At 43.7% G+C, this 24190-nt stretch overlaps 2 protein-coding genes across 5 annotated transcripts in view; one reads left to right on the top strand and one right to left on the bottom strand.

The window, feature by feature from the left end:
• The window catches only part of LOC111870948 (atrial natriuretic peptide receptor 1), a 262334-nt gene extending 256297 nt beyond the window's left edge, over positions 1–6037 (top strand). For all 4 annotated transcript variants that reach the window (XM_033754102.1, XM_033754104.1, XM_023863625.2 and 1 more), the window contains 3 exons: positions 3383–3481; positions 3627–3718; positions 4579–6037. In XM_033754102.1, coding sequence (XP_033609993.1) covers positions 3383–3481; positions 3627–3718; positions 4579–5088 — 701 coding nt within the window. In that variant the 3' untranslated portion in view covers positions 5089–6037. The remainder of the gene's footprint in view (positions 1–3382; positions 3482–3626; positions 3719–4578) is intronic.
• Positions 6038–14047: 8010 nt separating this feature from the next.
• The window catches only part of LOC111870992 (proclotting enzyme), a 39729-nt gene continuing 29586 nt past the window's right edge, over positions 14048–24190 (bottom strand). Inside the window, exons 7-8 of the mRNA XM_023863700.2 lie at positions 16367–16527; positions 14048–15397 (exon numbers count right to left, since the gene is read on the bottom strand). Of these exons, the coding sequence (XP_023719468.1) occupies positions 15236–15397; positions 16367–16527 (323 nt within the window). The 3' untranslated portion in view covers positions 14048–15235. The remainder of the gene's footprint in view (positions 15398–16366; positions 16528–24190) is intronic.

The following is a 24190-nucleotide window of genomic DNA, read 5'->3' as shown; positions in this document are numbered from 1 at the left end:
AGTGGCGCTGGGGCAGGTTTTCTCCAAGTACTTCGGTTTCCCCTGCCAATCTTCATTCCACCCATTGCTCCACAATCACCCTCACCTATCATCTGGGGCTGCTACAATAGGCCAGAAGTGGCCGCAGTACAAGGGACTCAGTCCCACCCCACTAGCAATAATAATAAATAATACTTTAATATTGTAATAGTTACCACTGGCTTGCAGTTCTTAGCGCACCATGTCCTTCTTCCGCAGAAAGTAGCTGTATNCCACATTCATTTCCATGCCATAGCACCTTCCAATTTCAATTAGTCCCGGCTTACAGACTTTACGAAAATTGGTATCAGCGTTATGTCACTGGAGGTTACTCCAAAGTTCATGTTTTCTAATTTCGTACAATCAGTAACTAAACATTGCAGATGCTCCGACATGGGTGGGATTGACACCTAGCGTACCCTGAAATAACTTGGTAACAGATCCTTACTCACTCCTTGAGCTGAGCCTTTCTTGAGGAGCCGCCAATTCTGCAGCTACTCAAGAACTTCCCAGCATTTTATGGAACCCGACGATTCATTGCCGTGTTCACAAGGGCCCTCCACTGGTCCCCATCCTGAGTCAGATCAATCAAATCCATACCATCCCATCCTATCTCTCTAAGATCAATTTTAATGTTATCCACCCACCTACACCTTGATCTTTCCAATGGTCTCTTTCCTTCTGGCTTTCCCACCAATATCTTATATGAATTCCTCTTCCCCCTATTCGTGCTACATGCCCTGCCCATATCATCCTCATTGACTTGATCATTTTAATTATACTTGAGGAAGAATACAAGTTATGAAGCCTGCAAATATACGAAAATCTTCAAACTTTTTTAGACCTTTTTGTGCAGCTTGAAATAACAACATGGCGCTGTGCAGATATTTTCTTTGGTCATCAGTTTGATGGCGAGAACTGATGAAGTACTAACACTGGGCCTCCTGTATGGAAACATGTCAAAAACGTGTCTAGACGCTGTGTATGAGTCATTGTTTGTAGGTCAGCAATTACAAATATGGCGATGCAGCGAAACTTTGCGGCTTATCCAACGAATTCGACGTATGCAGGATCTGTAATACAGTGTGTCAACGACGTCCTTTCGGGGTTTTAAAAAATTGTGGCGCGCAAACAAATTGAGCTAGCCACATGCGGTTTGCGGTAGATGGCAGTGAAACTCTGAAAGTATTTTACTGGCCTCAGTAGACCTCGATGTGAGTTCCCTTGGTAGCACGGAGAGCGTCCCGACGATATTCGAGCTCTCGCCATGTTCTGTGGAGCATGTCCGCTGGAATAGCCGAGATCGCTTTCCTGATACGGGTCTTCAGGGCATCAAGTCCGTTAACTGGTGTTCGGAACACACTGCTCTTGACATAACCCCACAGGAAAAATCCAGTGGTATTATGTCTGGTGAACGTGGAGGCCAAGACATTGGACCGTCTCTGCCGATCCATCTTCCTGGAAATGCCCTGTCTAGGAACGCGCGTACCTGCAGACCCCAATGAGGTGGAGCACCATCTTGTTACAGAATGATGAGGGGCTGTAAGTGCTCAATTTGTGGTACTGCGTGCAGTTGCAGCATGTCCAGATGGGTGTTCATGTTGATCGTCTGCTCTTGAAGAAAAAAGGGTCCATTAACCTGGTCGTGCATTACACCACACCGCATGTTCTCTTTCGGACTATCACGTATGTTTTCCTCAACAACATGTGGGTTTTCAGTGCCCTATATGCGCACATTATGTCTGCGAACTTTACCCGAGACGTGAAATATTGCCTCGTCGGTGAACATGATATTTTTTTAAGACGTCCACGTCAAGGTCAATCCGGTCGAGCATTTCTTCTGCAAAATGTTGATGTGCCATGCCATCAGCAGGTTTCAGCTGAACCTTGTATGCGCACAACCTCAACCTCTTATGCAGCACTTTGTGTATCATTGATAGTGAGAGTAACAATTCACGCGAATCTCGACGTGTGGACTTTGTAGGGCTTCGTACAAACGATTCACGGATTCTTTCCACACATTCATCGCTTACAACCTGTCTGCCATTTGTCTTGCGATCATGGACGCTCCCTGTTTCTGGGAAACGCCGTTGCCAGTCTCTTATTGCTTTGTCACTCGGAGGTTGCTTATTGAACTGTGTGCGGTAATTTCTTTGAGTCTGGGTGACTGATTTTGTCTCAAAAAGCCATTGTACACAACGTGCGCGTTCCCGCATGGTCGCCATTTCACAAACAACTCACTGAGAAACGTAAAAATGGCCGCTTGTGCCATCTATTGGCGGCAAAAGAAAACTTCCAGAGTTTCGCTATGATCTGCCGCAAACCGCATATGGCTAGCTCAATTTGTTTGCGCGCCACAATTTCTCAAAACCTCGAAGGGACTTTGTGGACACACTGTAGTACTGCGTAGGCACAGCTGTATGTACACTTCTCTGCTGCATATGACGATAAACATGAAATACTTAACATTTAATTTTCTATACCAGAAAGAGGGATAGTTACATATTTACGTCAGCTTCGTCACGGTTCGCGTCCGTAATGCGTTGGAAGAGTTTTTGTTTGGAACATCACAACCCGTTGCTTTAGGACTCCCCTTTTTGCATTTCCTTTGTAGCTTTCCTTGGGGCCCTTAGCGGTTCATATTGACTGAAGTGAAATGGGGTGTGGAAAAGGGGGAAACTGGTTAAACCATGTTCACACTAATTTGTAATTCCATGTATTGCTTTTGTCAAGTTCACAACGAAAATTTGAAGAAAAAAAACGCTCTTTTCGTTTTGAACTTGTGTTTCTCACGGCTATCGTCTCGTTTGAAACGCAGCATAGTTCGCAGAGTGCCTGACGTTTCGGAGGAACATGTCGCCTTGGTCGCCGCCTGCTTCTGCTGATTATTCTTCGACTCCGAAACTCCGGGATCTTTCCCAATTAAACAGCGTTACAAAGAACGTACTCTCCATGCTTCTGTTGCTTCCTGGGCCCTGTGACCGGCTGTGCTGACCGTAATTATTCGTCGAATTTCTTACTCCTTCCGAGGAACTCCCGGTGCTGCGACCTCTCCCTTCCATATCCTTTTCCAGCTCATTATTGTCTAGTCGCCGTACCATTCGACGCTACAGCGTCTGGGCTACTGACAGCGCAGTTAAATAAGTCATAAACATTCTTCTATCTCCGCGAACTTCCAAGTGGACATTTCCCAACCAAAATTCCATATTAATTCCTAGTCTCCCCTCAATTTTGGAAACTAGCCCATCCCAACACTGCAGACTCACGAACACGACGATAGTGCATTCCACTCTGAACGCACTCCAGTGAATATATTCATGTTCTGTGTACCGAGATATAAATAGCGGTGTGTTGCGTGTTGCAGGGCCCTGTGTGGCGGGCGTGGTCGGCCGCAAGATGCCCCGGTACTGCCTGTTCGGAGACACGGTCAACACGGCATCGCGCATGGAATCCAATGGCCTACGTTAGTATGAAGTAGAGTTACTGCCGTGTCATAGTAGTAGTAATGAAGCAACAGTCTGGCCTGCAGGCCGAGGGCGCCCCGCAGTGCTGCACAAGTCCTTTGTACTGCAAACTGCCTTACTAATGAATGTGATTATCCTTTTCAGCCCTTAAAATCCATGTGAGCCCTAAAACAAAAGCTGTCTTGGATACGTTCGGGTCATTTGAACTGGAACTCCGGGGCGAAGTGGAGATGAAGGTAAGAATTTGCTCCCAGTTTATGTGCATGTTTTTATATTATCTATCCATCCACTCCTAGGTCTTCCAACTTGTCTCTTCCTTTCAGCCTTTCCAACTGAAACTCTAAATGCTTTTCTCATTTCTCCCACTCGTGCTACATCCCCAACTCGACATTTATTTCCTTGATGTCAGTAGACAAAAGACGAATCAAGTAGTTCTACACAAGCATGCACCCTAAGCACCACACCAGGATACACCACCACCACATAAAGAATGAACGCGAGAAATACGCATGCGCAATATAAATCCAGTATGCGACGTGAAAACACACGTGCCCTACGGGAACCTGAGTCTGCCGTGCTCATCAAGAACAACGATCATTACAAAGGACCCAGGGCTGCCTGACCAAATAAAACAAAACAATAAAAATAACAAAAATGATAATAAACCAACAGTGGTCTAATTTTAATTAGTGCAAAATCCCATCTGGTTTAAGTTGAATAGAAGCAAAAGCATATGAAAACAAATTTTAAGGCCGATGCAAAATTAAAATATGTTTGTACTACGAAAAACGCATAACTTCCGGAAGTCTGGGACAAAAGTTTATACAATTCACAGTATGTGTTTAAATCCATAGCAAAAGATCGACATTGTAAACAGCAAAATGACCTTTGTCCACTTGTAAACATTGACCAATGGAGGAGGAATAGCAGAGAGAGCAGAAGTACTACCTGATAGTGGTCGAAACATGTCGTGACGTAGCTGTATATTATCCTATAATTATACGTATATTGTGACATTGAACTGAAAGAAATAAAAAGAATTTAGCAGGCTTCACAACTGTGAGTGTTCACGTGACTTTGTTTTGTTCTTTTTAAGGGAAAGGGAAAGGTCACGACGTACTGGCTCATTGGCGAGAAGCCGGATGTTGCGAACGTTTCCAGCACAGCCGTTGCTATGACAACGGCCAACAGTAAGAACTGTGTCAGCAGCTCTCCGCCGGCCGTCATCGCGACAGCGGAAGCCGCTCCAGTATATTCCGTGTCTTTCTCGTCACTTCCGGTGACGGGCAGCAGAAGCAACGGCGCTGCAGCAGCCATCAACACGGTGACCCCAAGTAAAGCCAGTTCAAACCGAAGCAGGAGCACATCGGCGGTTGCGCAGACAGCCCAGGGAGGCTCACCGAAGACAAACAGTATCACCAGCAGGGGCAAGACAGTCTCTAGTAAGACGAACAATGTTGCTTCAGCGACTCCCTCCAGAAGTAACAATGTAAGTATGAGCAATAGTGTAGCTCACTCGCCGAGTTTGACGTCAACTAAAAACAATACTATGACGCCGACGCCGAGCGTCACGACACCATTGCTTTCTAAGGACATCAATGCGTAGAACTCAAGTTTTAGATGCCTTAAATTGTTGGTGGTGTGATTTGACGTGTAAATACATACTTAATGTTGTAAAATATAGCATATCCTTGTGCCATCACCATGTAAACATAGACAAGTATTTTAATTTAGATCAAGAATCGTAACAAGAGCGAGTGCATCGGAAGCAAACAGAGGCCCTCCCAACATGTGTGGCCTGTTTACATAATTGAAACTTACACCACAAAGAAGTGCTTCCTCTGAGAATCACGGGAAGTGAATTTGGTGACACAAAATATAAACGGGACAGCTGTGCGCTTGCGCATATTCAGTACGAATTTACAGAATTATAAAACGTGAACATCTATGACTTAAGGGAAGAGAGTGTTTGGAAGACCTAGGTTTCGATGGAAGTACACTATTGATATTGTTCTCAAGAGAATATAGTGTGAGGTGCATACTGGATTCATCTGGCTCACAAAGTGAGGGCTGTTGTGAACATGGTAATAAGTACTAGGGTTCTATAAGAAGAGGAATATTCGTTAACCAGCTGAACTCCTGTTAATTTTACGTGACCTAAGCTGGTTTGAAGATTCAGACGAGCTGTGACTCGGAGTGACACAACAGATCTGCATCAGGAAGGTAGTTCATCTACTACTGAAGGAAACCAACATCAGGACTGTAATAGTTATTTGTAAGGGATTTGTTTTCAGGGAAAATCTCTAATGGATATTACCTGAAATACAAGATTTCCTCTGTTTCCAATAATAATTTCAGGTAAGTTCTTGTTTGATTGCCAAATCCTACACAAAATGCAATCATATCTGTATTTTGATGTTGCCAACATAAAGCGACAAAACCAATACTGTTACTTCAGTCCATCTGTGTTATAAATTGAAGGTGTCATATAAAATTAGCAAATAGAGTTACTGCAAAAATATTAAAATACGAATTAAACTACTGATTTAATTTCAGTTGTGTGTATTGAGACACGAAAGAAAACTGTTGGCATAATACAGAGTGTCCGTCAAGTTCCTGTATATTTTGTTGAACTAATGACGTGACTTCTTTATGAGACTCAAACTGATAATGAATGTACAAGAACGTTCATTAGCGTTGCTTCAAATACAAGGGAAGAACTAAAAAGAAATTGGATCTGTTCTTATTGGGGCATTATGTATCCTACCGTGTTTCGATTTCAGCAAAATCTCGTTGGAACTTAACTGAACACTCTATATGAAATGAACTCAGATTTGACCTGCATTCCGGCGTTAAAATATTTAAAATCATGTCAAATATTGCCGCTGCTATTTCAGTATGGGAACTGAATGTACGTACCGTATGTTAAGGGAGCTGGGCCCCAAGCGGGTTCACTGCACCGCCGTCAGATTGGTGGAACCACAATTGGCAAGGAAACCGAGAGTAGAAAACCCCGCTTCATTGCCTGCCACTTTGTCCACCACAAACCCCACTTATATTGCCCCGGTACTGAATATAGGCTTCCGCGGTGAGAAACCCCCAAGTAACAGCCTGAGCTATGATCCCCCCCCCAGTATGGAGGCTTGAATATTGGCTTCAATACTGGGGTTCGATTCCTGGCATGGATACATATTTTTAGGTGGAACATTTATAGCGACCCTCGGACCACCCAGCCTCCTATACAATGGGCACTGGAGACTTTTTCACCGAAGTCAAATGGATGGCCGTGAAGCTTACCACTCACTTCCATTTAATACCAAGATTAAGAATGGCTCCTCCCATGCGTCATCGTGCTTAATTAAGCACAATTAACTACTTTACCTTTACCTTGGACTGAAGTACTGTGACATGTACACCCGTTGATAGCAGCGACCGCAAGATAAGCAAATATACAACAGCCGTTACTAAGTGACGGCTTCGCAAACAAGCTAGTTTCTACGGCAACAATTGAATCAGCAAAATAGGGACGATATTTTCTGTGCGGTCCGTGACGAAATGTTATAAGTAGGACATACAGTGAAATGAGATCAGCGAGTGACATAGTACACAATGAAAACTTGAAATAACATACTATATGTGCGATACGTCCACTTGACAAAAGGCCAAGCATATTCATAAGAGACAAACCTACCCTCTCGTCAGAGAGGATGTTACATAACTGATTGGCGGTAAACGGCCAGTCGTAAAGTAATTTTGACTTTGATTTGAGTGATACCAGTTGAGTGGCGTTTGTGAAGAGAGTTGGTTGGTGAGTGGCTGAGTTAGTCAGTCAGTCTGTTAGAGGACTGCTGGTGTTCAGTACTTGTGAGCTGTTGTTTTTAGAAGCTGGTAGCTGAGGCACGGAGATTGTTCAGGAACCCAGAGGAAGGGGAACGTCCGCTAGTGAAGACGTGACTGTGAACACTAGTGTGTGCGTATGTAACAGTGAAGTGTAAAAGTCATGCGCTATATCTAAGAGTCCAATAAATCCGTTCAGCAACTCAAAACCCGTCTATAGTCACACTCAAACACGTGACAGTATGTTCAAACCGGCGTTCGTTTGGCCCCAACTTCTTTGCAAAGGAGACGAATCATATGGCGGGCAGCTATAATTCTTGTAGAATGTTTCCAACCGCCATATTTTCTGCCAGCTTCAATGATATTAAGGGAACATGTTATTGTAACGGTGTTTTGTGAGATATGGGGTACTGACGGAGGTGACAGTGGGATGTGATCCGTGGTTACGAATATTTTGGAGGAACCAGCTGCTTCTCACTTCAGAGTAAAACAGTAACACGGGACCGATCCTCCATGTCCCTATATCCATGCCACTTCTTTCAATGCTTGGCTTACTTTTCTACTCTGACGAGGGAGGCAGCAGGGTCTTCCGAAATATTGGTGACGATCTACTAGACTACACAGTCTAACAGCTTAGAAGACGGTAATCTTAAAAATATTCTTAATTTTTCGCAACTTTTGGCTGTTATCATAATGGGCCCTTAACTTTCTCCCAAGATGACGTTCTGTATGTAACAACAGCAACAGGGGGTCAAATATGAGTTACCGTGTATTTTGTCACGCTGAATATCGACATAGGAAAAACATGGCATTTTTTATTATTGCTAGTGGGGTGGGACTTAAGTCCCTTGTACTGCGGCCACTTCTGGCCTATTGTACTATCCCCAGATGATAGGTGAGGGTGATTGTGGAGCAATTGGTGGAATGAAGATTGGCAGGGGAAACCGAAGTACTCAGAGAACCTGCCCCAGCGTCACTTTGTCCACCACAAATCCCACTTGACCAGACCCGGGATCGAACCCGGGCCGCCGTGATAAGGAGCCAGTGACTAACCGCTTGAGCTATGGCGCGGCCAAAAACATGGCTTCGTAAGTTTTATATTGAATTTTAAGTCAGCCCTAGACATTAGTGGCGACGGGAGCTCACGTTTAGAATCACTGCGGACCCTGGACATTGTCCGTTGTCCAACGGTCCAAAATGAGGTAGGAGACAAATTCATTTTGCGAAAAGTTGTGTCCAATTTGGAGTACTGGACGGTGGACAAAATCCAAAAACCCAATGATATGAAATTGAATTTTAAATTCAAGAATGAATTATTTTCGTAAATATATCAGTAATTATATTTCTCTTAAGAGTTATGGTTAAGTGGTTGATATTTCTTCTGATGAATTTGAACCACAGAAGATCGAATCATTATGCATGTCTTGTGACGTTTTGGACTTAGTTATTGGAATGGTACGTCCATCGGTTATATAGCAAACCGCCATGCTGGTAATAATTATTGGTAGCTTAATAAAGCGCCATACAATTGACGTTGCACTGCACCGCTGCGATAGGCCATTTCGGCGTCTGAGCTGCCACAAGCTGTACCTCCGTAAACAGGCCTGTATCATAGTTCTGTTATGTGGATACCGCCCTGAGGAGAGTTACACACGTAATCTGTCTGTAGATATTGTGTAAACAGTTCTATTGGCTGGTTCTTGGGGTATTTTACTGATGCTTATCCAAATGGACAGGTCATGCAAATTTTCATGTGGTGGGGAGGCGATCATGGCAGTGAACAGCGAAAGATTTAGTGGGAATCAGCCGTGGCCTATTTCAATGTGCTTACTGAAACCAAGTAATGAACATGTCACCTTTAAAGACAGCAGCCGGCAGGAGTTTGAAGAATCGATTGAGGGGTTGTCTGAGCTGTCTACGCCAGAACAGCGTCATCACTTCCGGGGGTAATCAGGCACTAACAAAGCATAATTAATTTTCAAGGAAAGTTTACATTGGAGAAACCAGACTCCAGCTTGCGAAACTTGGGCTCCCGCACCGACGAAAGGATGCAAATTCAAAGGTTTGGTGTGTTTCGAGAACCGGAAGCTGAAGGGAATATTTGTATCTAAGAGAGCGGAAGTAACAATGGAGGGAATTACATAATGAGAAGCTCATGAATATTTATAAAACCTTAGCGTCAAGAGATTTCGCAAACTGCCACGAATCCTGAAGTTGCAGTAATAAATTTATTTTATTGTATGTACTTTTGCATTGCAGAGCTTACCCAGAGCATGTTATGGTTAGTTGGCGACAAATTAAATGTGGACTGAAAAAAAAAGGTAAGTAAAAGTAAAATCATGTAACAGGCCGTGGAGGCCCATAGGGTTGTGAGACGTTGAGGTTTCCACATTTTTTAAACAATCGGCTCATAGATGGCGGCAAGGTTGTCAGCCTTACTCGCCGGCCGCCCTTTACACCCAAGAATATTCCTGGTACTCATTTCTGTTAGAGGCTGAGTCGACCCCAGGGCCATAGCGCGGCTGGAAGGATTAGGTCAATTGAAAAAATTGAATGACCTCATAAACAAAAAGTATCGATTATGAAATAAAAAATGTACGTCCTCTGGCTAAAGGGATATCGAAATTAATCTCGTTTGCTTACAGAAATCACTGCTCATCCTGAAACGTAGCCATTACAGTTGCATGACTTGCGAGCAGCTTTCAGTTTCTGCTTGAAATAAATTCTGCAGTCACGAAATTTCTGAACGTAACATGTTCCGTTGTTGACCTGGAGTAATCTCAGTAATGAATCCCATTATCCTTGCACGTTTATTGCAGTTATTCGGTATTTGTCACGCACAAAACACTTCGCTGTTTTCACTAGACTCTCCATGAATGTGTGGGCTGTACCTCGTGCTACGTGTTTGTGTAGTGGCGCTGACACTCCGACAGTGTTAGTATAGCTGTAGAACCATATATGCGAGACGTACTCACTTCGAAACAAGACAGAAACACCGACTTTCCTAAATAAAATATTTTGCCCTTTTCCCTCGGTCTTTGTAATCAAATGCCAGGATAGTACCGCGATTGAGTGATGACCACTTTTTTCCTAATCCTTTCCAATCCATCATTCATCTTTCATTCTCTATACAGTGTTTTTCAATGATGGAGAAAACCTCTCAGCAGCGTATAAAAGCTGACACATTTCTCGCAGATTGCTGCTGTAACTTCCGGTAGCAGAATGAGTCATTAGCGCTGATAAATGCGCCCGGTCGGGTGGCGTGATCTTGTCACTGCAGCAAGTCGCATTAATAGTCACGTCTTTGTTAGCGGTGTCGATGGGCGGTCGACATTTATAGTGAAATGACGTTCACTACTTAGCAGCGTATGTTTATTGTCGAAACTTTTGTAGGCCATGGTCGCAATACGGGAAGTGTTTGAAGACAAAATAATCAGCAGAGGACAGTGGCCTCCAAGATCTCAGTTTTTACGATTTTTATCTTGGGCTAAACCTGAAGGAAAAAGTCTACAAGAACAATCCTCGCAGCACTGAAGCTCTGCTGTATGAAACAACACTTGGTTCAATTACCGTGGACCAACTTAAGAAAATGTCGCATAATTTATTTACGATATGCGAGGCATGTTTGCAAGCAGAAGGGGGCTACTTTGGGCACCTGTTATAAAGCACAGTAAGTTTGTATTCATTCATCAGTAATCTGTCAGGACGACAGGTCCACAGTTCCTCCACTTGATGCGATCTAGAGCTTTCTCCTTCAAATGAAACATCTCGCATACATGGTATCTCTGGTTTTGGAAAGAGACTATCCAGGAAAAGTGATAATGTGGTAGTTTTTCCATTTGCTTTCCACATCGCAGTACAATAGGCGTTCAAACCACTCTGGTCACGCCTGTTGCTATACGAACTTGAACCATCTCGAGCATTATTTACTCTGTGCTTCAAGTCGCTGCTGATGACGCTGCTTCCGGCATCAGTTTTTGGTGTCTCTCTTCGTCTGATGCCTACCCTTTGACCTGTCCAGCAAGGGAGGCCCTGCCAGTAGCTACGCTACCGCTGGTATAGCTCTCAGGGTCCTTGGCATACTCAAACTCCCTCACCACGATAAGGTGGAGCCACCAACGAGGGGAAGTTTGTATTATCCTTTTACAATATTCTTATAAATGTGTGCAGGTACAGAAACTGATATGAAGGACTCAGCGACACGACTGCACTCTCGCTAGCGGGGAGGGGCACAGTAGTCGCGGAGAAACGTTCCATCCGCTCTACGCTGCTGTTTGGTTTCCTCTACATCTGAACACTCTGTAATATGACACTGTATTGTCATAAGCGCGTAATGGCGGAATATTCAGTGAATTAATGAACTCGAAAGGACGTGTAGTAAAGTGATCATGGTCTAATATGAAATACTATCCCAGCATCTCCCCGGAGAGACTGGAGAGAAGAAGGAAGAAGTTTTCACCGTAGCCAATATTTGGACATGAACACAAAGCAGAAATGATAATGCCTCGACCGCAGAATTCCCTAATTATAATATTTATATTTTGAACTATCAGAATTAATCTGTCCCTGTCAGTGAAATATATTACAGTAGAAAGTTATAAAGCAAGTTTAATTTCAGCCACGTCTCTGTAAGTGTCAGCTTGATCTCTCTGAAGTTTATTTTCAAACCGCTGTCTGCTTCGTTAGCGCTCTGTGAATTCATACCTACAGCCAGGATCTCGCGGTGTGTCAATGAACTGCAGGTCTGTGGTAATGACTTTCCCCACAGAAAATTTAATGGTAATTCAGAGTTTATGTTATGTTTCCCTTTGAAGTAGTTGCACATAGGCATATGCCTCGCAGTGCCCACTCTGCGTCGTGCTATTTACACTTTGTGGTGATATTCGCGTTTTCGCATGGAAATTTGTCAACTGCAGGTACGCCAAAAAACAGTATGTTGTACAAGGGGTGGGTCTTCTCGGTCCTTGAACCGCGAGCTACAGTGGTCTATTGTGCTTAAACGGTATGTTTGCACACACGATCCCATGTATGCACGTTATATTAACGTAAAGGTGTAATTATTGAAATAAACAGAAGTGTAATTTTATCGCCTCAAATGGGTGGCCATGCCAAGTGAAGAACACGGGGAAGCAGCGTTTGCGAAGATCATGTGCACCGAAGAGACGGGAAGTGGCTAGAAGCCGGAAAATGTCATCAGTATAACCTTCATGATTACAACAGAGATTATTAGGGCGGCAAACTTCAAGTTACATGCGTGCAGGTCGCTGGCTTCTCACCGCGGCGGCCCGGGCTCGATCCTGGGTCTGGTCAAGTGGGATTTATAGTGAACAAAGTGGCGCTGGGGCGGGTTTTCTCCGAGTACTTCGGTTTCCCCTGCCAATCATCATTCCACCAAATTCTCCATCATCATAATCACCCGGGGCAGGCTACAATAGACCAATCAGTGGCCGCCGTGCCGAATGGACCAGTTAGATTCCACCCGTCACTAAGCGAATTAAATTTTTTTTTTTATAAATTTTGCATGCGTGCAGTAACATGCTGGTTTGTCTCCTGCCTCCAGTGTTTCCATGGCTCCTTACTTCCACTGAACTACACGTATTATGCAAAAGTTAATTCTGAGCTGTAACTGAGTTTTTACTGCATTTATATACTCAAAAACAAAAAGACTCCGTGGCTTGTAGTCCGTAAGCGAACTATACCGGCCGAGTGACCGCCCCTTGTCGGCGAAGTTAAGCGCCGGGAATCGAACCCGGGACCTCTTGAAACTCTGACCACTAGACCACAGAGGCTGTCATTGATGTACTCACTATATGAAATAAGCTCAGTCAGTATAGTAACTACGCTACTGGCTGGATGACCGGCCAATAGGAGATAGATTTGTCTCTTTTCCACAGCTTCCAGTCTCAATTTAGGAGACCCATCCAGACTCCTACGTATTGGGGTGGGGGGGTTGAAGTTGCTGGGGCGTGAAATTGAACATTCACCAACATCCCCGTACATCTTTACAGTATGGAACTTAATTACGTTATCTTTACTTTACCATTTATACGTCATAATTACCACACAACAATACAGCAAACAAAATGGCGTACATATTGTATTTCTGACGACAAAATGGGAAGAGGACCTGAAATCCTAACCGTGTATATTCGTCTGAATGTTGCATGTGGCTTGCAGCTCCGTCAGGCTTGAGGCTCTCGTGGCAGTCAACATGAAATGTCTTCTGGGACGTGACGTCGTGTAGTCTGGTGGAAGCATAAGCCGTGCCCCACGCAGCCTATGTAGTGTGCAAAGCGTGTGCCGATCACACAGTTCACTGTGTGTAGGTCCTGGCAAGAGGTACATACCGAACTAACGGAAGCTACAACAGAGTGTCCCTGTCTCTGTGGCATGTGTTTCAGCAGCAGACATGTCACCACTCCAGTACATGGCGTTACCTCCTGTTCCCTAAGTGTTATGTAACACGAGACAAACAGCAAGAAGGCTATTGAGGATTGTATGCAGAGTGTCCATAAAGCTACTTTCCGTTTCATTGAAATCAAACAAACAAAAGTCGGCTAACATCTTCGCCCTTCGTCCATTGGCTTCAAGCGGCTCTACAATATTATATTTCAGCATCACAATCACATGTTTCTGTTCAGTTTTTTTTTAGTTTTGTTCTAAAAATCATAAAAGTCCGTATTGTTTCAATAGCATTGAAAGGGGCTTAATGGACACTGTGTTTCATGAACAAGGAAATTATTTTATTCGTTACTGAATTAAAAATTACATGAAAATAAATTTGAACATTAAAAATTAAATTGCTGTGTTACTTAATCAGCTCACCTATTCATGAGTGCTAAGTGCCTGAGGACATCGCAAGCAAGGCCATTGGTTATCCAGCCTGTAAGGACGCTCTCTTCTTGAATAATAAAATGAATTGTGTGGTCCCAAGGGACTCCTGTCCATTTCTCGACACATAACCATTTTGTCTTGTCTGAGATGCACTTCACGTTATTGTCTGTTGCCTAGCAACAGATAACACCTTCAGCCTCGCAACAGAGCTCAGCAAATTTTGTTATTCAGATCACTGCAACAGGATAATTTTCCTTTTTTTTGTGTGTGTGTGTGTGTGTGTGTGCGTGCGTGCAAAATTAGATTATTTTCTTGTTGGAATACAAGCAGCTTCATATCTATAGAGACCAGAAGGCTATATTTTTGTTACCAGTATGGCTGACATATTATCATTCCTTAGCCCTATCCGTGTTTAACAAACACCGAATCCCTAGTGACTCATCAAACATTTTTCACAGTATGCATATATTTGCCTGTCCGACTGTTTATATACTGCGCCCTGTCGGCGAACAAATCTGCTCCTTACATTGACCCCTGAAATACAACTGACTCTTCCTCAAAATTGTTGCAGTCATCAGTGCCACGTTGTGCTACATATGCATCACATTAATATGAATTATACAGAGTGATTTGTTTAGAACTGTATCCTTACAGAAAATGTTGAAAACTCTGTTTTTCATTTTCAGTTTGCAATTGTGAACAATGGTCTAAGAGCCTGATGCATGTTTTCAAAACAATGGAGGACACTTCACAGCATGGTTTATGAACATTAATTTATGTTTTATGTTCATCGAGATAAAAATGCGATATTTTCCTTTAAGGTTCAGTTTTAAATGAATCCCCGTATTGATTTACGTGTCATTATTTTATATTATTGTCCTCTGGACTTACCAGAGGTTACAGGAATCTGTTTGTGGTGGTGGCTATGGTATCAAGAAATGGCATTCCTTGGAAGGATTGTCTCCCCTAACTTCGGCATAAACCATCATCACAGTTTTCATTCTGTGTATTACGCAATAACTTGAAAGTAAATATAGCAAAGTGAAGTCCTGTCGAGTGTCTCTGCCATCTTGTTCAGCTGCTCAGAAGACCGCGTTCTCAACTATCCACTGCAGGTAGCGGTTGACGCGTGTGTAGATGCCCGGAGTGTTGGGCTCCCCGCAGCGGATCCCCCATGACACGATACCCACAGCAGCCCAGCGCCCGCTCTCAAGTTGCAGCATCAGCGGACCTCCAGAGTCCCCCTGAGCAAGCGAACAGAGCCTTAAGGTCATTCGTCACAAGCTGATCACGATATCCCTGTCTTTTATAGAACCAACAGTTTATTGCCCTGTTCACAAGAGTCCGCCATTGGTCGCTATCCTGAGCCAGACGAATCCAGTCTAACCCCCCACCCCGTGTGAGGGCGATATCTTCACTTATTCGATACTCTGGTTATATACAGAATACTACTGTCTGTCCAGTCTTAATTGTTTCTCTGTTTCTGATCTTGTTGCTAAGCTGTTATACCGGAACAAGAGCTATAGTGCAAAAGTGATCTATGCCCACCAGTGTTCCATTGCTTGACAACCATCACATATGTACAGCAATTAGTATGTGTCGCCGCTGAGATTAATAATAGACTAAGGCCAACGGTAATATACTTGCATGTAAGATTTTTGTAACTGCCAAGCGGTTAGTCGCTGGCTTCCCACCGCCGAGGCCCGGGTTCGATCCCGGGTCCGGTCATGTGGGATTTGTGGTGGACAAAGTGGCGCTGGGGCAGGTTTTCTCCGAGTACTTCGGTTTCCCCTGCTAATCTTCATTCCACCAATTGCTCCACAATCATCCTCACCTATCATCTGGGGCTGGTACAATACGCCAGAAGTGGCCGCAGAACAAGGGACTTAGCCCCACCCCACTAAGGGGGAAAAAGATTATTGTAACAGACAGTTTCATTACTTCAGGAGACTTTCAGTTCAGTTTGAAGAACTCTAGGAAGGACGGGAATCTTCACTAGTTACGAAGATACGAAGTGCCTCCCCCCCCTTCTCGTAACCTAAAGGTGAGAAATTGCAAAAGAATGACAAAGCACGCAGTGGGATGTCTTTAATAAGTTCGCAATTTTGTATTCCTGTCTCCCATTCACTTTACATCACAGGCACATGGTGTGATGGACAGACATTTGTTTACAAAGAGTCCAAGTGTGTGAGGGGCATGCATTCTTTACAAACCTGGCAGGAATCCTTCCCCCCCTCGTAGGCAGCCGCACAGAGGGCCGTGTCCATGATTGGCTGCGTGTATCGGGAAGTGCAGCGCCCCTGGTTCCACACGGGCACTGCCACCTCCATAAGCACAGGGCTGGTTGGACCCCCGTAGGACACGGTGCCCCATCCTGCAAGCAGTATATGCCAGTACTGATTATTATAATCTAGCAGTTAAGCTCGAAAGTATTGTAGCGTGGAGACACCGTTACTGGGTAACGACCCCGAAACAACATTCGTTGCTAGGCAACAGATTCTTAATAAACAATTATACGTAGCCGTTAACTGGGTAACGCCTTGGCAAACACGTTCCGACAGAAACGATTGGGGTATAACAATGAACGGTGTTTTCTACGCCGTCCATGCCGAAATGTCATAACCGAGACAAGTTTAGAAGTTAGTTGGCAGTCAGTTGTGAGTCTGTGAAGAGAAGAATAGTTACGAAAAGTGTGGTAAAGTGGTCCGTAAATCCCATCTCCGATCCAAACCCCGTCTATAGTCGCTTCTCCGCGTGACAGTATGGTACTGCCCCGAACACTAATGTGGCAGGAAAACACTGGCTCTGGCACTGAGAAAGCTGCCGTTTCAGAAAGCCACTAACGACTGACTACAGTGCTCCAGCAAAGTGTCCGAATGGTCTGGAATTTCTGGAAAGACTCTGCAACAGGAGTTCTTGAGGATATATTCTCTGAAGATGGTGTCGTATGGCTACAAGTCTGCTTCATTCATGAGATTCCAGGTTCTAGTTTCGGACCAGAGACTGGCTCTCCTGGGTTCCTGAGAACTCTCTTAACTCCTTCAGGTTTGGCCGCGCCATAGCTCAAGCGGTTAGTCGCTGGCTTCCCACCGCGGCGGCCCAGGTTCGATCCCGGGGCCTGGTCAAGTGGGATTTGTGGTGGACAAAGTGGCGGTGGGGCGGGTTTTCTCCGAGTACTTCAGTTTCCCCTGCCAATCTTCATTTCAACAGATTCTCCATCATCATAATCACACGGGGCAGGTAAAATAGGCCAATCAGTGGCCGCCGTGCCGAGTGGACCCAGCTGGACTCCACCCCTCACTAAGAGAACTTTCTTAACTCCTTCAGGTATATGCTGCGACAGCACCTCAAGAAAGGCCACGACCACTTCCTCGCACACCCTTTCCAACTCATTGTTCACTAATAATGCTGACAGTCTGCAGTATAAGGTGTGTCTTACTAACGATGGTTTAATAAGCCATAGATAAAAGCAATGAACTGACGTGGCTACTGAAGGAGCAGTGGACTGCCACTTTCATTTCTCATTAGGTCGTTTGTTAAGGTCAGCTCTTGGCCGCGCCATAGCTCAAGCGGTTAGTCGCTGGCTTCCCACCGCGGCGGCCCGGGTTCGGTCAAGTGGGATTTGTGGTGGACAAAGTGGCGCTGGGGCAGGTTTTCTCCGAGTACTTCGGTTTCCCCTGCCAATCTTCATTCCACCAATTGCTCCACAATCACCCTAACCTATCATCTGGGGCTGGTACAATAGGCCAGAAGTGGCCGCAGTACAAGGGACTTAGTCCCGCCCCACTAGCAAAAAAAAAAAAAAAAAGGTCAGCTCTTAACCACGGACTCCAGCAGAGATGGGATAAGCCTAGCTTCCTTCCTTCCTCCCTTCCCCCCTTCCTTCCCCCCTCCCACCCCTCGACGCTACAGCTCAGAGTATGCCTTGGCCTCCTGAACAATCTGCCTCCATTATAAGCCAAGCATACAAAATATTAATGCCAAAAATTAAAATCATTTTAATCATCCTGAATATTCTAATGTGATCAGTAATAACTGTCATGAACAGCCCAAACGTGTGTAAGAACATTTTGTGGTTGCCTCCGCGCCCTTCCCAACCCCAGCTTAAGAAGTTCTGGCCATTCTCATGTTAAGAAGTCATGCAATATAATCTTGAAAATGGAAGTTTTTCTCTAAGTACCGGTTGCAGCTTGTTGAAGATCTAACGATATTTGCGCAGAAAATCCGCCAGAAAGAAGACAATTGGCACAGTTTTGCTGCCCCAAGATACGGCCTACTTAACTAGTCTTCAGCGTGAGTGTCGTTTATGTATATTACAGCCACTATGTTTTCTTTCCGGGTGGGGGAGGTTTCCAAAAAAAGCAGCCATACAATTTCGTTTAAGACTACTTTTTACTTATCGATTTAGAGCACTCAGTGTGTAAGAGTTCTGAAGCCATTTTATTGGCGTCTTCACTAACCACACCGCCGTCCAATGATGCCACTTCCTTCTAAACCAGCCAACACAGCGGTGGAAGTTACGAACACAGAAAACACACGCAGGCTGGGCACATTTCACGTATGTAGTCTGTTAGCAGGCTGATGGCGCGTACTGGATCGAGTTTATATTGGTGATTATACTGAACTGTAGGTTTGAGGAAACACCGTGCTGATGGCGCGTACTGGATCGAGTTTATATTGGTGATTATACTGAACTGTAGGTTTGAGGAAACACCCACGGCTGGTGATGGTAGTAGTAGTAGTAGTTTAACTGCCAGTAATATTTAATGGTAGTGAATAATGAACTGAAAAGGATGTGCGATGAAGTGCTCGTTGCATAATTTAAGGAACTATCCCAGCATTTGTCTAGGACTGAGGAAGTCATGATAAAACTTCAGTCAAGACAGTCGGTGAGCGGTCGAGGTTCGAATCGGACACATCCATAAGAGAGTTCAAAAGGGGCTGCCACTTGGGCCAACCTGCTCGGTGTGAGGCATGCACGCAGGTCTGCATTTCAGCTATGGTCGGACTCAAGGGCTGGTAGTTCAGACAGGACAGGGTCAAGTAGCCCCGTGGCACGAACAGCAACAGAACTTTGCTCTCATGAATACAGCCACCCTGACGTTGACATCAAGAGGTTGCTCGCGTAGATGTGAACCAGAAACTGTTTGTCACGAGCTTTTGTGAACATGGCGGCGAATGTTCATCTTTTGTAAAATCAGGAACTTTTGTTACCGGGAAAATAATATTGACTACTCTAGAATTTCCTGTACATTGCGGTCAGAATATGCCGTTAAACATCTTGGCAGTCACGTGACATGAACTATGTAATCAAGTTAATTGCACTCTGAAGTCCCAGGACTCTGGCACAACTCTAACGTCACTACATAAATTGCGCAATACTATTCAACGAACTTTCATTTCCAGAAGGCTCTGGAGTCGAACCCAGGGACCTAAATTGCGGTTCCAAGACATTCACACATTCTGATGAGGCTGAATGAAAAACATGGAAAACACTTTTACATCTGGAAGCACTCAGATTCGAACTCAGACCATTTTTGTGGTTTCCAGTGCATCTACAATTTTCATCGAGTAGCATTCAATAGGTTTTGGGTATTTAGGGGCTGGAAATTACTAATAAACATTCAAACTTACACACATTCATATAAACTCCGTTTGAGATTATAGATGCTCTCTTTAATTTATTTGGGCTGAAGCGACGTGGTGGGCGCGTGCGTAACCTCATATTAACCTTGAAGTAGCGTAGGGGTGTGGGGTGATCGTAGGCACGTGTCTGTCTCGTCATTTCTTTCATCTCGTATCACCTCTGCCACGTCACTTGTTGCAGTGGCGGATTATTTGTAACACCCCCCTCCCCCCAGCAGCTTGATTCCGTAACATGTACCACTAATAATAAAACAAAGAGCGCACTAATAACACCTTGACACTGTTAGTGCATCTCTGCACATTGCTGTGTTTAAGCTTCTGGACATGAAGGCGTATGGAGGAAGTGGAGACAAATCTTCACGCATCCTACTACATCCCGGCACAAGCTTTGAGCTGCGTGGTGAGGTTCACGCTGTGAAATATGTGTTTATTTATTTATTTCGTAACGCTCTGTCTTCGTCCTTGTCTAGTTATTTCTCAACTACACATACTATATACGTATCATGAATGGTGTATTTGAGACGATATGGGGTCGCATTGGCTTATCACATGGAAGTATACCGGCATTCGAATNGGAGATCTTTAATCGTGGCAACTTTTGTTTCGCGATTTACCTCAGTTTCTTCAGGCCAATAATAATAATAATAATAATAATAATAATAATAATGTCTTAAAACGATACTTCCTCATCTACCGGAGGAATTGGGCGGGAAACTTGCCTAATTTTGCTCAGAGGTCTGCTAGAGACATGAGGATCTTTTACGTGCCGTAAATCTACGACACGGGACACACGGCTTAAAGTCCCTCCCTGAATTTTCCGCTCATAAAAATTCCACGACCTCCGCCGGGTTTGAACCCGCGTACCTCGAGTCATGAGGTGGGAACGTTACCCCTAGACTACGGAGGTCGCTAAAACGTCTGCTTAACTGTGCGTACGGAACATGAGAGCTATGACAGCCACTGGACACGATCTGCTCCCGCTTGAAGATGCAACTTCATATCATATTCCCACGCTGTTCAATGTCTTGCAGTTAGCCACCTTCCAAGTGATTTCCCCACAAGATCCCGCTACTTCTGATTTCTTATATTCCAGCTACATGCCCATTCCATCGTATATCTACTTGACTAACCTAACATTAAGCGGCCTCCGTAGTCTAGAGGTAACGTTCCCACCTCATGACTCGTGGTACGCGGGTTCAAACCCGGCGGAGGTCGTGGAAAATGGCAGAAAAATTCAGGGAACAAGTCCTCCGGGAGGGACTTTAAGCCGTGGGTCCCGTGTCATAGCCTTACGGCACGTAAAAGAACCTCATATCTCCAAAGGAGATCACTGAGCCAAATTCAAGGACGTTTCCCGCCCAACAGCAGTCTCTAAGGCCTCTGATAGATGGGGGAAGCATTATAGATACCGCCAAGCCAGTTGAGAACTCGCTGGCTCGGTCGGGACTGATGGTACGCACCAATATCGGTAGGGTATAGAGACTGGTAGAATATCATAGAGGGAAGCACAATGGACCAATACTGGTCTCAGTGCATGGGGCAACCCACCCTCTCCAATAACTAACTAACTAACTCACTAACCTAACATTACTTGGCGACCCGGAGTATCCTCCTTCTTCCCCTTACTTTGCCTCTTCTTCCGTCCATGTATTTTCCTGAACACTTTGTTTGTACTTATTTGAAAATTAATTTTCTTCTCTCAAAGTAGAAACAACGTTAGAAAGCCATATAAAACAAGTGGTAAAATGAAGATTCGTGTCGAAACTGCATGGGGTAAAGAGATACGCCATTCCGATTTATTAAATACTAACAAAATCAAAGAGACTTCAACTACATGTTTTAATATTATCCCCTGAGCCTTCTAACTGCTGTTGTCCCACGACACTCCGATTCATTACATTGTCCTGACGGTCCTGACTGTGTTAGTTATGACGGCCCATGATACATATTTCAATGAAATGAATGGCTATGCGGCTAGACACCCCGGGTTCGATCCGCAACGAAGTAAGCAACTTCTCTTCGAATCTACATTCAAGTAGGCTTCCAACTCTATTCAATATAGATCCGAGGTCTGGAATGAGTAGATCTTTACCTCCACGGCCACAATACAAATCCAGAGCGAAATAAATTATTTTAAAACAGAGTGACTTTATCTTTAAATGTATCTTTTGACAGTTTCACCTCTGCAGTACAAGCAATAAAGGGCCACACTGCGTAAGTTTCTCTATTGCCTGTTTCGTCCACTTCTCAGATCACCAAATTCTCGTCTACACATATTTACAAATATTTCGGTTCTTTGAGTGCGAAACGAGGTCTTGCAGCCAAGCAATAATTAGCCCATGTTACAACCAGTTCTTGTATTTATCGAGTTTTAAAATCTGGAACAATCAGATTATGACTGAAATTTACGGAAGTCTGTTTTCGAACTCCGAATGTCACGCGTAAACACAATTCTCATATCCGCCACTGTAAAGTAAGAGCAGTATCGATATACGAGTGACGTCACTGGATGAGTCGAGATCAGCGCCCGATTCACACGACACCTTGATCCCTCGCAACAAGTCACTGTGCGCCTGAGTAGAGAGGTCTGCTACATCTCTCTGCCCGCCTGTTACTCAGAATTTTGTGCGGTAGGTCAGTGTTCAAGGCCAACAGTTGTACAGACTACAAACCTAGGAGGTATTTGTGGCTTCATATTTATTCGGACAGATTAAGTGTCATATGAAACATTCATAAAACGACTTCACAAAAGTTTGCTTGTTGAACGGTCAGTCTTGGTACCTGGATGTCACATTGTGTTTCACGGCAACGAAGTGCTCTGCATTGTAACTTTCATAGCATTTTCTTAAATTCTCCATTCGTAATTTTATTTCAATGCCATATTTGAAGGTTATAAGATGCACAGTTATTACAATATTCGTTAATTAGCACGAAGGACTAGATCGTAGTCATATTGGCGCCCATTTATTACAAGACAAGTTAAATATTTGACGTAATCTGAACGAACACCATATTTAGAAATGCGAAACGATTTGTTTGCATAATTTTACAATTACACCTAATTATCTGTGACAAGAATATGTAATTACAGCTGTATAAATTCATACGGAGCATTCCTTGCAGAAGTTCTTAGACGTTTCAGATTTCCCTTTTGGCGCCAGTATTATTATTGAACGTAACTAAAATTGCAATATTAAACATTAATAATCACGGTGCTTTACAAATTCTATACCCATTTATTTATTAATTTTTATTGTCAGACTTTCGGATGTATGTTGCTGACTAGAAATTCTATAATTTGTATTAATGTGTTATTTAAATTATCCCCTTCACGATGTAAAGTTGCCGCCATTTTTCTTTCATATATTATCACTGAAACCCTCGTATTTCAACAATTTTCCGGCAGCAGTGACGTCACATTCCAGGGCTGAGCAATGCAATTTGCTTTGTCACTCAAGGAAACAGTCTGAAAACACGGTATTGTGCAGATTTCACGCCAATATTTGAATATTCAAATCAAAGCGTTCAGATAGCCCACTCTTGCTGATAATTTTGATTTGGAAGCTATTTCTGTGATCTGTACCTTCCTTTCATCTTCACCGATATTTTTGTTGTTTTATTCACTTTCTCTAGGCTTGGCTGCTCAGGACCGTGTTGTCCCACTTGCCCATTCATATCTCACTCTTCTTATAAAAGTCAATTGATTATAGAGCTGATATATGAACAATGGCTCGCATAAGCATAAGATTTAGTATCCATTTTAGTGGAATTATTCATAGTTAGATTTTAAAAGAAGTTTTTAGTTATAATTATGTATTTTTTAGAAAATGAAAGAGCCAAACAGCTCTTAGAAAAGTTAGTTTACAACTTAGCTGATATCGGAACAATAAATGCTTAAAGTTTAACATTTAGGATCTCTCTTAGTGGGATTATTTGTAATTTGTTTTTAATTATAATAACAAAACATTATTATTATTATTATTATTATTATTATTATTGGAGGAAAACTGTGAATATATTGAAAAAGCAGTCGCGGACAGCCGACAAGGGGTGGCCCTCCAGCTTGGGGATTGGGCGTGGGGCTAACAACTCCTCACCGTAAAAAAATAATCGTGTTACGAAAATAAACAAAAAGCCTCGGACCTGGACGATTCCTTGGATAAACGACCTAAGCTAATGAAAATGGATATGAGATTTGGCACTTGGAATGTTCGACGTTTGTATAGGGCAGGTTCACTCAGGGCAGTGGCAGAACAAATCTTAAAATATAAGTTAGATTTAGCGGGAGTACAGGAGGTCAGATGAGATGGAGGTGGCATCGCACCAGCAGGAGACTATACATTTTTCTATGGAAAGGGGAATGAAAATCATGAATTAGGTACAGGTTTTTT

This window comes from Cryptotermes secundus, unplaced genomic scaffold (assembly GCF_002891405.2).
Source record: "Cryptotermes secundus unplaced genomic scaffold, Csec_1.0 scaffold101, whole genome shotgun sequence".
NCBI lineage: Eukaryota > Metazoa > Arthropoda > Insecta > Blattodea > Kalotermitidae > Cryptotermes > Cryptotermes secundus.
The sequence above is the reverse complement of the archived record's forward strand: the minus strand, read 5'-3'. Positions and strand labels throughout refer to the sequence as shown.